Source organism: Elephantulus edwardii, unplaced genomic scaffold (genome assembly GCF_000299155.1).
Source record: "Elephantulus edwardii isolate Elephantulus edwardi_28Jun2011 unplaced genomic scaffold, EleEdw1.0 scaffold00060, whole genome shotgun sequence".
NCBI lineage: Eukaryota > Metazoa > Chordata > Mammalia > Macroscelidea > Macroscelididae > Elephantulus > Elephantulus edwardii.
Window position 1 is genome coordinate 13,236,479 of NW_006399810.1, and position 12,885 is coordinate 13,249,363.

Consider the following 12,885-nt stretch of genomic DNA (forward strand, 5'->3'; position numbering starts at 1 on the left):
TGGTAGCAGCGGGGCCTGGGTCGTCCCCGGTCCCTGGGGCGGACGCCCCTCCAGGGCACTTCTCCTGGGAGCCGCTCATCGCGAAATCACGTCCACGGAGGGTAGGCGCGGCGACAACAGCAGAGGTTTACTCCCACCCACCGCTTCCCCTTCCCCCAATCGAGGCGGGCTGGGTGGACCCGCGGTTCCCGGGGGCCCGGGCCCGATACTGTCCACTGCGCGCGCCAGCGCCTCTCTGAGGGCGACCGCCTAGCACAGCTCTGCAGCTGGCCCAGCCGCCGCTACCGCACCCGCGCTTCCGCCCGCACGAGGCGTGGACACGTCATCACGCAGGGATAGGCGGGGCCTGCGGGAGGGCGTGGCAGGCCGGGGGCGGTGGCTGCGCGGGAGGGCGCGCGCCACCTGGGACTGGAGGTTGGTTCTGCCCTGGAGTCGAGCGTGGTTCCCGCCGCCGCGGGCGTTCTGCTGGCGCTCGGCCTAGAGCCAGCCGGGTTGGGAGCGATTCTTCAACTGCCTGCCCAGCTCTGAGATGATTAGGAAAGAAAGGGTTCAGCGAGATGAAGTCATAGAAGAGGCTCCGGATTGTGCCGGGCGCGGGTTCATGCCTGCCATGGCCGGACTCCCCTCCTCGCGCACTCGCGTCCAGACACCTTCCCACGGCTTGTGCTGCTCAGACTTAAACTGAGTCAGAATCACCTGAGCAGGTTGAAAACAGACGTGCCAGGGTTCCAGCCTGCTCGCTCGGAATCCCCAGGGTGGGGCCCGGCTTTCCCTTTACTTTATAACCTTGGGGACTACTAGAAGATTCTTGAGTAATGCTGTCATTCCGAGGAAATGATTTGAGTTGAACATTGGAAATGCTTCCACTTTTCCTCCGCGTACTTGTTACTTCATAATGTACTTTTAAGAAGTGAAAAACCAAAACATCCTCGCAGAGAAAGTCTTAGTAGATAGCCTTGTCGTGAAATGCAAGTTACTGTTTTATTTGTGCTGATAACAAAGCTTAAAAAGATTGGGGGGGTGTCCCCCCCCCCCGCCTATTGTGGAATCTTTGAAAGGTGAAACGCTTGACGAGATATGTATTACTGACCTACTGGAACATCAAGTCAAACCAATAACTTGCCCAAGGTAACAGTTTGGCACACTGGCGGGAAAGTTCCATTTACAACTCAAGAATGTAATTTCCACACTATTACTCTTTTTTTTTTTTTTGCCGCTTTTGTCTATATATTTGTTTTGGTTTACAGACGATCAGTCATGCATTATGTTTCATTCATGTACATTTTGTTGTACACAATAATACGTTGTTTCATTCATGCACCTTATGTTTTATACATCCATATACCTTGTATTTTATAAAATTAATTACTATTGATCTCTGCCTATTATCACCCAGTCTCCAGTCCCATTGAGTCTTTCCTATTCCTTCACACAAACCCCAATCCGTACTGAACTGACCACAATCCGTACTGAACTGCAATCAAGGGGAAAGAAGCCTCTAGCTCATTGCTATGAGTCAAAACCGTGTAAAGCTGACCCTCCAGAGGTTGTAAATCGCTCAAGGGGGTGTGTGTGTGTGTGTGTGTGTGTGTGTGTGTGTGTGTGTGCGCTCATTTGCTTTTTCAAAGCCATTGGTAGATTCAAACCACCAGGGTTGAGAGGGTAACTCCCTACCCACTAAGTTGTCAGGGCTCCCTCCCCAAGGAAGGGAAGTGGTTTTTTCTTTTCTTTCTCTTGGCATTATCTTGATTACTCAAGTAACCAATTTCATTATGTAGATTTTATATATATATATATATATATATATATATATATATATGTAATGGACAATTTCAATCCTTTTCACCATGTGAAATTCATGTTCTTAATGTGAATTTTTATGCAAGGCTAAGTTTTTATTACCAATGAAACAAGCAATTGCATCAACATAGGAACATTAATTTCTGCCTTTTCACTGCTTCAAGAGTTATAGAATCTCATGCTACAAATTTGTGATACCATGAACCACATAAAAACAAACAAACAACTGCTGTATCAAAGGTTATTGAATATTTGGTCTAAGGACCTAAGATTGCAAAGCACATTAAAGGAAAGAAAATATCCATATTTGTCTACCAGTTAACCTCCTCATGATCTTAGCTACGTTCTTCATAACTCCCAATAAGCTTTAAGCCTCTTATATTTAAGGATATGAAAAGAAAGTAAAATGTATAGCTATTGGAAGAACTTAAAAAAAAAGTCATTGCTGTAGAACTGGAACTGCTTCATAGCTGACCCTGCAGTGGGTTTTCAAAGGCTGTAAAAGGCATAGGAAGAGATGATCTTTTCCCCTAGAAGCAGGTGATGGACTCTAATCTTTGGGTTGGCAGTGTTATGGCCTAGGCCACTACAACTCCTTCACTACAACTCTGTCTCATTTTGTAAAAACTGATTCATGTTCTAAAGTTAGATTTTCACTAATATTTTACTCTTTGTATTAAGTCTCCTGCAACTTTTTCCATTTTACTTCTGTCTTTACTATATGTATAGCTTTCCAGTCAAAGGCCCTGTTTGCTCAGAGAAAAGAAAAGAATCATTGTTAGTTTTCTAGCACAAAGCTATAAAGTTTCAGCATCCACATTCATTCATTCTTTCTTTCTAGTTCAGAGAGAAGTCCTATCTTTCATTTAAGTTAATTTCCTTCTGCTTTGTTTTCCCTGCTACTTAGGAGCTCTAGTGGCACAGTGCTTGACTGTTAATCAAGGAGGCTGGTGACTTGAACTCATCAACTCCACATGACAGAAAGAAACCCTCTACTTATAGAAAGATTATTGCCCAGAGAGGCAGTCCTAATCTGTCATATTGCATTGCTCTGAGTTAGAATTAAATCCATGGCAGTAAATTTGAGTTTTAGTTTTGGTACTTAGGCCTGGGCTTTATCAACTATCTTCTCTCTTTTTCCTAGCTCCTCCTCCAACAAGCACTTGTAAATATTTAGAATATGTAGTGCAGTGGCAGGTCATGCTCTGACTCTCTTCTCCCCCTCCCCCCATACTTTTTAATCACATACTATAAAATTTGCCCACTTTAAGTGTAGAATTCAATGATTTTTGATAATTTAAGCAATTTTGTAACCCTCACCATAGTTAGATATAGGGAGCTCTGGTGGCTTAGTGGTAAGGAGTGGTACTGCCAGCCCAAACAAATGGAATTCGAATCTACCAACTACTCTGCAGGAGAAAGATGCTTGATCTTCCATGTAATTTAGTGCCTCTAAAAACTGGCTGGGAGGTCAGCTACAAATCAATTTCCATTCCACGGTTGTAGTTGTTAGTTTCTGTCCAGCCAAGTATGACTCAGAGGAACACTATGAATAACTGATATGAATACTTTCCTATCCGATGTCATCCTCACAATCTCTGACACACTCTTACACCCATTGCCACAGTCAACAGTTAACCACCTGCTGGAAGGTCTTCCCGGGTTTTGCCACCCCCACCTTCCCAAACATTATGTCCTTCTCCAAGGAATAACTACTCCTAGCAACATGCCCAAAGTGGTCTAATGAAATGCAGAAGTTACCAAATAACATCATTAATATCACATGTAAGCACAATTTTGCCCAAGATAATTTTTAAAATTAGTAAGTATAGTTTTTCATTCATAGAGTGCTGTAAAAAATTCTATCCAGTTTCAAAACAAGATGTGGAAGGAAGGATATAATTGCTGATGTAAGATGGGTCTTGGCTGAAAGCAGAGAATACCAGAAAGATGTTGACTGGTGTTTTACTAGTTATGAATGGGTATTTTACAGGAAAATCACAAATCATGGATAACACTGCAAAGAACAGAAATCTCAGAACACTTAATTGTGTCTATGTGGAACCTTTACAAATATCACAAGATTATTCAAAGAGAACGAGGGAACAATGAATGGTTTAAAATCAGGAAAGGTGTGCATCAGGGTGTATTCTTCTTCCATATTTATTCAATCTATATGCTAAACCAATAATCTGAACTATATGGAGAAAATGTGGCATCTTCTTGGAAGATTAAGAGGAAACTCATTAACAACTTGAAATATGCAGATGGCACAACTTTGTTGAAAGCAAAGAGCACTTGAAGCATTTACTGCTGAAGTTTAAGTATGATTGACATTCAGCATATATTACACTTCTGCATAAAAAAAAATTCCTCACAACTGGACTAATCAACATCATGATAGATGGAGAAAATAATTGAAATTGTAAAGGATTTAATTTTATTTAGATCAATTTCCATGAAATTAACAGTCATGATAACATATTTCATTGGTCAACTCTTTAAAATGTTAAAAAGCACAGATGATTTAGGTGCACTTGACAAAAAACATGATATTTTCTTCAGCAGGAAGTAGCTAAGAGAATACACCATCCCCTTTTCCTTATGAATCAGGGTGCAGTCTCTCTCAGGGAGGAGTGATAGGGAGTGGCAAAGGACACACTGACAAAGGAGATTAATCAGAACTGGCTTTGACAAGCACTGTGGCAATTGGACAATTAAAACAGACTTTCAGGGGGGGAAAAAAAAGAAGAACGAATTGGGGAGGAGGGTAGAGAAAATAGTGCAACAGTGAATGAAAACCCAAAATCTCTGTAAATGTTCATTAAAATTAATAAAATTCAATAATTAAAAAACATATTTTCAATTGCATTATGCTATTGTTGTTGTTAGGTGCCATTGAGTTGACTATATAAGTCATAGCAACCCTAGGAGCCACAGCTCCAAACCCTACCTTATCCTGTGCCATATTCATTATCTCTGACACACTAGAGCCCATTGCTGAAGTCACTATGCCAATCCATCTCATTGGGGGTCTTCTCCTTTTACACTGAGCCTCCCCCTTTCCAAGCATAATGTCTTTTTCCAAGGACTGGTCCTTCTTTTTTTTTTTTTATGGTGAGAAAAATTTATTACATTTAGAATTAGCCCGCTGGACTCAGTTTAGATGATCCCAATTTTGTTGGCAACATCCAAAGCATCATAATCAGGAGCAAGTCGAACATAGGCCTTCTTCTCTCCATCAGGCCTAATCAAAGTGTTGACCTTAGCCACATCAATGTCATAGAGCTTCTTTACAGCTTGTTTAATTTGGTGCTTATTGGCCTTGACATCCACAATGAACACAAGTGTGTTGTTATCTTCTATCTTCTTCATAGCTGACTCAGTGGTCAGGGGAAATTTGATGATGGCATAGTGGTCAAGCTTGTTTCTCCTGGGAGCGCTCTTCCGGGGGTATTTGGGCTGCCGTCAGAGTCTCAGCGTCTTAGGCCGCTGGAACGTGGGTAACATGCAGATCTTCTTTTTTTTTTTTTTTGGGCTGTGGACGCCCTTCAGGACTGCCTTCTTGGCCTTCAATGCCTTTGGTTTGGCTTCAGTTTGGGGAGGGGCAGGGGCTTCCTTCTTTGCTTTCGGTGCCATCTTCGTAGAAAGGGTCCGGACTGGTCCTTCTTAACAACATACTTAAAGTATGTGAGATGAAGTGTCACCATCTTTTCCTCCAAAGAGCATCCTGATTGCACTTTCTCCATAAGTGTTCAAAAATTAGACAATGAATAAAGAAGATATAAACTAATAAAGAAGAATAAAAATTATTTTTTTTTCTTCTTGGAACTAAGATACTGGTGAAGAATATTGAGTATACCATGGTATATCAGAAGTAGTACAGCAAGAATGCTCCTTAAAAGAGAGGAAGATGAGACTTTGTTTTACTTACTGTGGACATATTACCAGGATGTTTGATAAAGCAGAGGGTCATCAAAAGACTCAACAATATGGATTGGCAAAATGGCTACAATAATGAATTTAAGCATAGAAATAATTGTGAAAATGGTCAAGACCAGACTGTGTTCTATTATGTATCACTATGAATCAGAACTGACTTTATAGAATCTAACAACAACAACAATGGATGGTGCGAAGTAGAATAAATATGGTGAGATGCTAATGCATTTGATTGTGGGACTGGCAAAATTCAAACCTGTAACTCAAGTGCAGGCTAGGGACTTCTGTTGACTCATGGGATGGCTGTTGTTGTTGGGTGCCATTGAGTTGACCTTGACCCATAATAACTCTTTCAATGATGGATCTGAACCCTGCTCTATACTGTACCATCGTACTCATCTCTGCCACATTTGCATTCATTATGGTGGTCACTGTGAATCTATCTCATTGAGGATCTTTTCCTCTTTTGTTGACTCTACTTTTATGAGCATGATGTCCTTTCCGAAGAAGTGGACTCTCCTAACAACACACCCAAAATATATGAGGTGAAGTTTCACTACACTTCCCTCTAAGAAGCAACTTGTCTGCACCTTCTACAAGACATATTAAGAGTTTTTCTTGGATGTCCATGGAATATCTAGTGCTCTTGTACAGCACCACAACTCAAAGACATTAATTCTTCTGTCATCTTTATTCATTGTGTAACACTCTGATGAATAGGAAGTAATTGAAAAGACCATGGCTTGGATGAGGTGCGTTTTAGTCTTTAGAATTACATCCTTGCTCTTCAGGATTTTGAAGAGGTTGGAGTGTTCCCAATGTAATATTGTAAGATTGCAGTCTTTCCCAATGTAATATGACTTTTGATTTCCTGATTGTAAGTACCAAAGTTGTTGATTGTGAGTCCAAATAAGGTGAAATCATTGGCAATTTGTCTTCTCTATCTAACATAATGTTACATCATGGTCATCTATCAGAATGAGAATCACAGTACACTTAATAATGCTCATGCAAAGCCTAGACCAAGAGACTGTTGTTGTGTGAACTGAACAAGAGAACACTACATAGTTTAAAATTAAGAAAGATGCTCTTGGAGAAAGATTCCTCCATTTGGGGATCCCTGCCACTGTGGAGCCATCTCAGGAACCAAAGAGGACAATAGACTTTGAGACAGGGAGCAACAAGCAGGGGAAAGACTCCCTTTCACAGCTGGCATGCTGAGGTTCTAGAAAGAAAGCTGCCTTCAAAGCCCCCCTGGACAGAATCTGTTTAAGTGGAGCACTTGTTCTCTACTCTGCTACTCCACAGACAAAGAAGGACAATAGAATTTAGGAGCAGGGACTACAATAAGGTGAGATGTCTGCAGAGCTTCACTGCAGACCAGAGAGAACCTAAAAGACTTTAAGAAAGGAAAATTTTCCAGTAAGGACCTACAGGACAGATAGTAGCACACTCCATAAATTGAACATTTTAAGCTGGCCTCAGTGACAATGATATCTTAAAGATAAGAACTATCAACAACTTCTTGTTGTTGTCAAGGTGGAACAGACCAATAGCTACCCTGTGGCAAGTTTTCAGAGGCAGTTAACGACACAGGAGGAGATTTCCCATATTTCTTCTGCTGAGCTGCTGGTGGCCTCAAACTACATGCCTTTGGATTTACTGTGCAGCTTCTTGCGACTAGGCCACCAGAGCTCCCTATCAACAACTTACGTAGAAACAATAGAAATTGGCTAACACTTATCGAGAAAAACGTCACATAATGTCAAGAAAGCAGCAGGCAGCTTCAAACATCCCCACAGGCCCCCTCCCCCCACACACAAATTTAACCTTCTCCCATAAAAGCAGAGTGTATTGAAATATAATAAATACTCCAGAGTCAGGGAGTCAGAAGATATATATTGACAATGGAGTCATATGAACAGCTACAGAAGAAAGTGCAGATAATGGAAGAAACAAAAGAAACCAGAAATAAGAGAAAAAGAACCATATATTGGTGAAGAGATATTTGAACAGGACCTTCAAAAAAGATAGGAGAAACAATGGAATCCATTAAGAAAGTGAATACTAAAAAAAAAAAACACAACAGTGAATACTCCAGAGACAGGGAGCCAGAAGAAATATATTGATGAGGAGTAACTTTAACAACTATGGGGGGAAAAATGCAAAAGATGAAAGGAAGAATTGAAACTATAGGTAAAAAGGAACAAGAACTTAAAAAAAAATTTCAAAATGGAAAGGGTACAGCCAACACAGTACTAGAAATAAAATAAATGCATTAAAATGCAATCCAGAATATTAAGATCTAAGTGGCATAACTGTTCAAATTGCTGAAGAAGGGGGAAAAAGTAGAACAGAAGAGATGGAACAGAGAGTCAGTGAGCTGGAAACCACGAACCTCAAAAGAGACATCGTAGAAGAAAAATCAGAGATGAGATATAAAGAAACCATTAGAATCATGAGGGATGACATCAAAAGGAACATCCGTGTAATTGGAATTCCAGAACACAAAAGGGACAGAGAAACCTCTGCGAATACTGTGGAAGAGGTACTAGAGGAAAACTTCCCATGTATTAGGAAGAACAGAGAAATCCACATTTAAGAAGCTCAGCAAACACCAAATGACTAAACTCAAAAAGAAAAACATCAAGACATTTCTCCAAAATAAAAGATGAGGATAGATTACAAAAAGCAGCATGAAAAAACAGAGTCACCTACAAAGGAAAAGCAGTTAGTTTATGTTCTGATTTTTCAGCAGAAACAATGTAAAAATGGGATGGCATATACAGAAAGTTGAAGGAAAACAATTGCCAGCCAATGATCCTGTACTCAGAAAAGAAGTCCATTAAACATGAAAGAGGAATCGGGGCATTTGCATGCAAGAAGGAACTTAAGGGATTTGTGAAAACATGACCAAACCTACAAGAAATTTTAAGGACAATACTTCAAACATGAAAGGAAAGTGGATGGATAATGATAAACGACAGAAAAAGAAACACAGAAAAATGGTGACAATAAAACCTGGCCTCTCAATAATCATCCTTAATGTGAATGGACTAAGTCCCTCAATGAATAGAAAAAGAGTAGCAGAATGGATAATAACAAAGTCCATCAATATGTTGCTTACAAGAGACACATCTAAGAGTGGCAAGAAGCTGTGCTGCATCTAAGAAATGAGGTGAAGGATAGGACAGAAATGAAAGGCTGGGGAAAAGAAATTCCAAGCAAATGGCATCCACAGATGTGGCAATGCTAATCTCTGATAAAATAGATTTCAGGATGAAAATTACCATGAAAGACAGGAAAGGACAGTATATAATGATTAAAGACACAGTGGATCAAGAAGACATAACTTTGGATAACATATTTGCACCAAATGATAGACCTGAAAAATATATCAAAGGTGATTAACAGAATTGAAGAAAGTAACAGACAGCACCACAATAGTGGTAGGAGACTTGAAAACACCCCTGCCACCAAAGGATAGGTCTCTGTGAAAGAAATTTAACAAAGATGTGCAAGATCTAAACTATACAATCAGCCACCTTAATCTTCAAGTACTATACCCTACTAAAAGTCAATTTACTTCTTCTCAACTGCATGCACATAGTTCATTCTTCAGGATTCATCAAGACACAAAGCAACAACAACATTCAAAACATTCAAATATCAATTAAAAACATTGAAATAATAAAAAGAATTTTAAGATTGCAATGCCATAAAACTAGAATTAATGACTAGAGGATATAACTTATAAAATCACCCATGTGAAAGCTAAATAAGACCCTGTTAAAACGCAATTGAGCTCTGGTGGTCTAGTAGCAAGAAGCTGTGCTGCAATCCCAAATACAAGCGGTTCAAGGCCACCAGCTACTTCGCTGGAGGATGGGCAATTTCCTTCTGTGTGATTAACTGCCTCGGAACACCTTCCTGAGGGTCAGCTATGGGTCGGTTATAACTCTATGATAAAACAACAACAGAAAATGATTGGGTTACAGAAGAAATAAAGAATGGTGTTTAAAAGCTCCTTGATCCTCCGGCGGCCACACTCAGCACCGGGCTCTTCGCGCGTTGGCCTGGGGCAGGAGCGGCGCGGCCGGAGAACAGATTTTTAATTGCCCTTTCCCTGAGAAATGTTGAGACAAATCACTCTTCGAGATAACGGTGTCCTTAATAAGGACTCCATTTTTCGGTTCAGTGCCTGAGGCTCCACGTTCGAGAAGAATTTTCTGTCCGACAGGAACTGTGGACCAGCCGGCTCCAAGGACCAGACCCTCCCGTCAGCTCCCTCCCCACCCCGCAGGCTGTAGCTACTCAGGTGACTCAGTCCTTGTGCTCTGCCAACAAAGAGACTACTCCCTTCTTAGTCCCTTTTGTATCTTTGTATTTTTTCTTGGTTTTATCAAATATTGGATAATGTGTATTTTCCGATTAAAAAAAAAACACCAAAAAACCCCTCCTTGAAACAAATGATAATAAAAAGTACAATAAACCAAAAGATCTGGAATGCAGCTAAGGCAGTCTTCAGGGGGAAGTTCATAGCAGTAGAAAAAAATACATAAAAAAGGAAGAAAGCAGCAAAATTAATTATCTAACTCATCACCTCAATCAAATGGGACAAGAACAACAATCTAATTCCCACAGCCCTAGAAGAAAGGAAATCATAAGGACAAGAGCTGAAATCAGTGAGATAGAAAACAGAAAAATAATTTTTTAAATTTTTTTTCTTTTATTATTTTTGTGTGAGTGTACCGTCAAATCAGATCTGACTGGTACAGGAGGAGATTGTTCCTCCTTCCCCCGCAGAGCATCTGGTGGATTCAAACTGTGCTCCTCTAGGATTGTAGTTGCAGCTCCTTGCCACTAGGCCACCAGAGCTCCCCTAGAAAAATAATTTTAAACCATCAACAAAGCCAGGAGCTTGTTTTTCAGAAGGGTCGATAAAATTGACAAACTTTCGGCAAACTTAACAAAAGAAAAAAGAGAAGACACAAATAAATAGGCAATGATAGAGGTGACATCACAACAGAATCGGAGGAAATTAAATCTATATTATTGGAATATTATGAAAAGCTATACTCTTCTAAAACCAGCATGCACATCTGGCAGTTCTATGCTGATATTCCAATAGTTTTTGGATAATCTTCAGCAGGATCTTGCTTGCATGTAATGTTAGTGATACTGTTCAGTATCTCTGACAGGTCACCTCTTTTTTGAATGGGAATAAAGATATATCTCTTCCAGTCAATTGGCCAGGTACTTGTCTTCCAGATTTCTAGGCACAACCAAGAGGGCATGTCCAGGGCTGCATCTGTTTGCCTGTGCTTTATCTTTCACTAATTCCTTCAGAGCAGTTAGGATTTCTTCATCAAGATTGCCTCTTAATCATATTTTGGTTTATGAAATTCTTCTGTGTATTCTTTTTGGTACAGTTACTGTGTATTCCTTCCATCTTCTTTTGGTGTTTCCTGGATCATTCAATATTCTGCCCATAGCATCCTTAAGTATTGCAAATTGAGGCTTAAACTTGTTCTTCAGCTCCTTAGCTTCAGAAATATTGAGCAAGGTTGTTCCTTCTGATATTCTGACTCCAACTCTTTGCACATTTCATTATAATACTTTGCTTTGTCTTCCTGATCTGCCCTCTGAAATCTTCTGTTCAGCTCCTTAACTTCTTGATTTCTTTCCTTTGCTTTCACTTCTTGACATTCTAAGGCAATATTCAGTCTCTTCTAACATCCATCTTTGTCTTTTCTGCTCTGTCTTTATATTGACCATCTCCATTCTTCCTGGATGATATTCTTGATATCTTCCCAGTTTGACTGGTCTTCATTCATTAGTATTCAAGATTTCAAACCTGTTCCTGATATGGTTTTTAAATTCTGATGGGATATACAGAGTTGGACAATGAGTAAAGATGATAGAAGGAGAGTCCATGCCTTTGAGTGTGGTGCTGGAGAAGAGTGTTGAACCGCCAAGAGAACAAGCAAGTCTGCTCTGGTGAGAGTGATACAAAGCTGCTCCTTGGAGGCAAGGACTGTGAAGCTCTGTCGCACATACTTTGCCAGGAGAGACCAGTCCTTGGAGAAGGACATCGTGCTTGGAAGGTTGGAGGGACAACACAGGAGAGGAAGACCCTGGATGAGATGGATTGACTCAGTGCTGGGTAAATGGGATTAGATGCATCAGAGATGATGAGATTGGCTCAAGATAAAGCAGTATTTGGAATTATTGTACATAGGGTTGCTATGAGTCACAGGTGAATCAACAGCCTGTAACAACATCAGGGTATGATGGAATACTACAACAGCCCTCAGGAACAACGATTTTAAAAATTACTATATAACTTAAGTGAGACTGAAGGGCATTATGCTGAGTGAGGTAACTCAGTCTCATAAGGACAAATACTGCATACGACCATTATTGTAATAGCAGGTCAAATAGCAAAACACGTATGGAAATCCAAGCGGGGAAGGGATGGGAAAAGGGGTGAGGGTGGGCAGGGGGAGTCATAGGATCACACGATTTTGTAGGCAGTGGGGAATAAAGAAAAAGAGAAAGATCCAGCGGGGATTTGCAAAGACAGAGTCATGATGGGCATAGTTCAATGATGATTGATTTTATAATATATAGTGAATGAGAATGATTGTATGAAAGACAATGTGAGTGAAGGATAGTGTCAAACACAATATATACGGATGTTGTATGCAAATCAATGTAAGAAATATTGAAAGAAAGAAAAAATATAGTGTAGGGTAGACAGAGGGATTATTTATTGTCTAGTGAAGGAGTGAAGATTAGCTTAAAATTCTACTCAGAAGAGGATAAGAAGAATGTTAACATAGATTTGATTAAACCTCAAATAAGGAAGAGATTCTTCATGCAAGGGATGCTGGATCTACAATCTGAAGGGTAAATAGAATAAGTAGTAAAGTGAGTCGGGAGGAAGAGTATTTCCAGAGTAGGTGCCAGTTTGTGCAAAGGCCGTGTGGCTTGGCAGTATATGATGCTTTTAAGGAACTAAGAGAAAGTCTGTGAGAGTTGCACACACAGAATGAGTGGGATCCTCTCAAAGAATGAAAGGATTGTAGCAGCCTTTTTAAAAAAAATTAGTTTTAATTTAATCTTTCATATATATATATA

At 40.1% G+C, this 12,885-nt stretch overlaps 1 protein-coding gene across 1 annotated transcript in view; it reads left to right on the forward strand.

The window, feature by feature from the left end:
- The first annotated feature begins 5,805 nt into the window (after positions 1-5,805).
- The window catches only part of WDR60 (WD repeat domain 60), a 290,279-nt gene continuing 283,199 nt past the window's right edge, over positions 5,806-12,885 (forward strand). Inside the window, exons 1-2 of the mRNA XM_006887691.1 lie at positions 5,806-5,850; positions 9,941-10,060. Coding sequence (XP_006887753.1) covers positions 5,806-5,850; positions 9,941-10,060 — 165 coding nt within the window. The remainder of the gene's footprint in view (positions 5,851-9,940; positions 10,061-12,885) is intronic.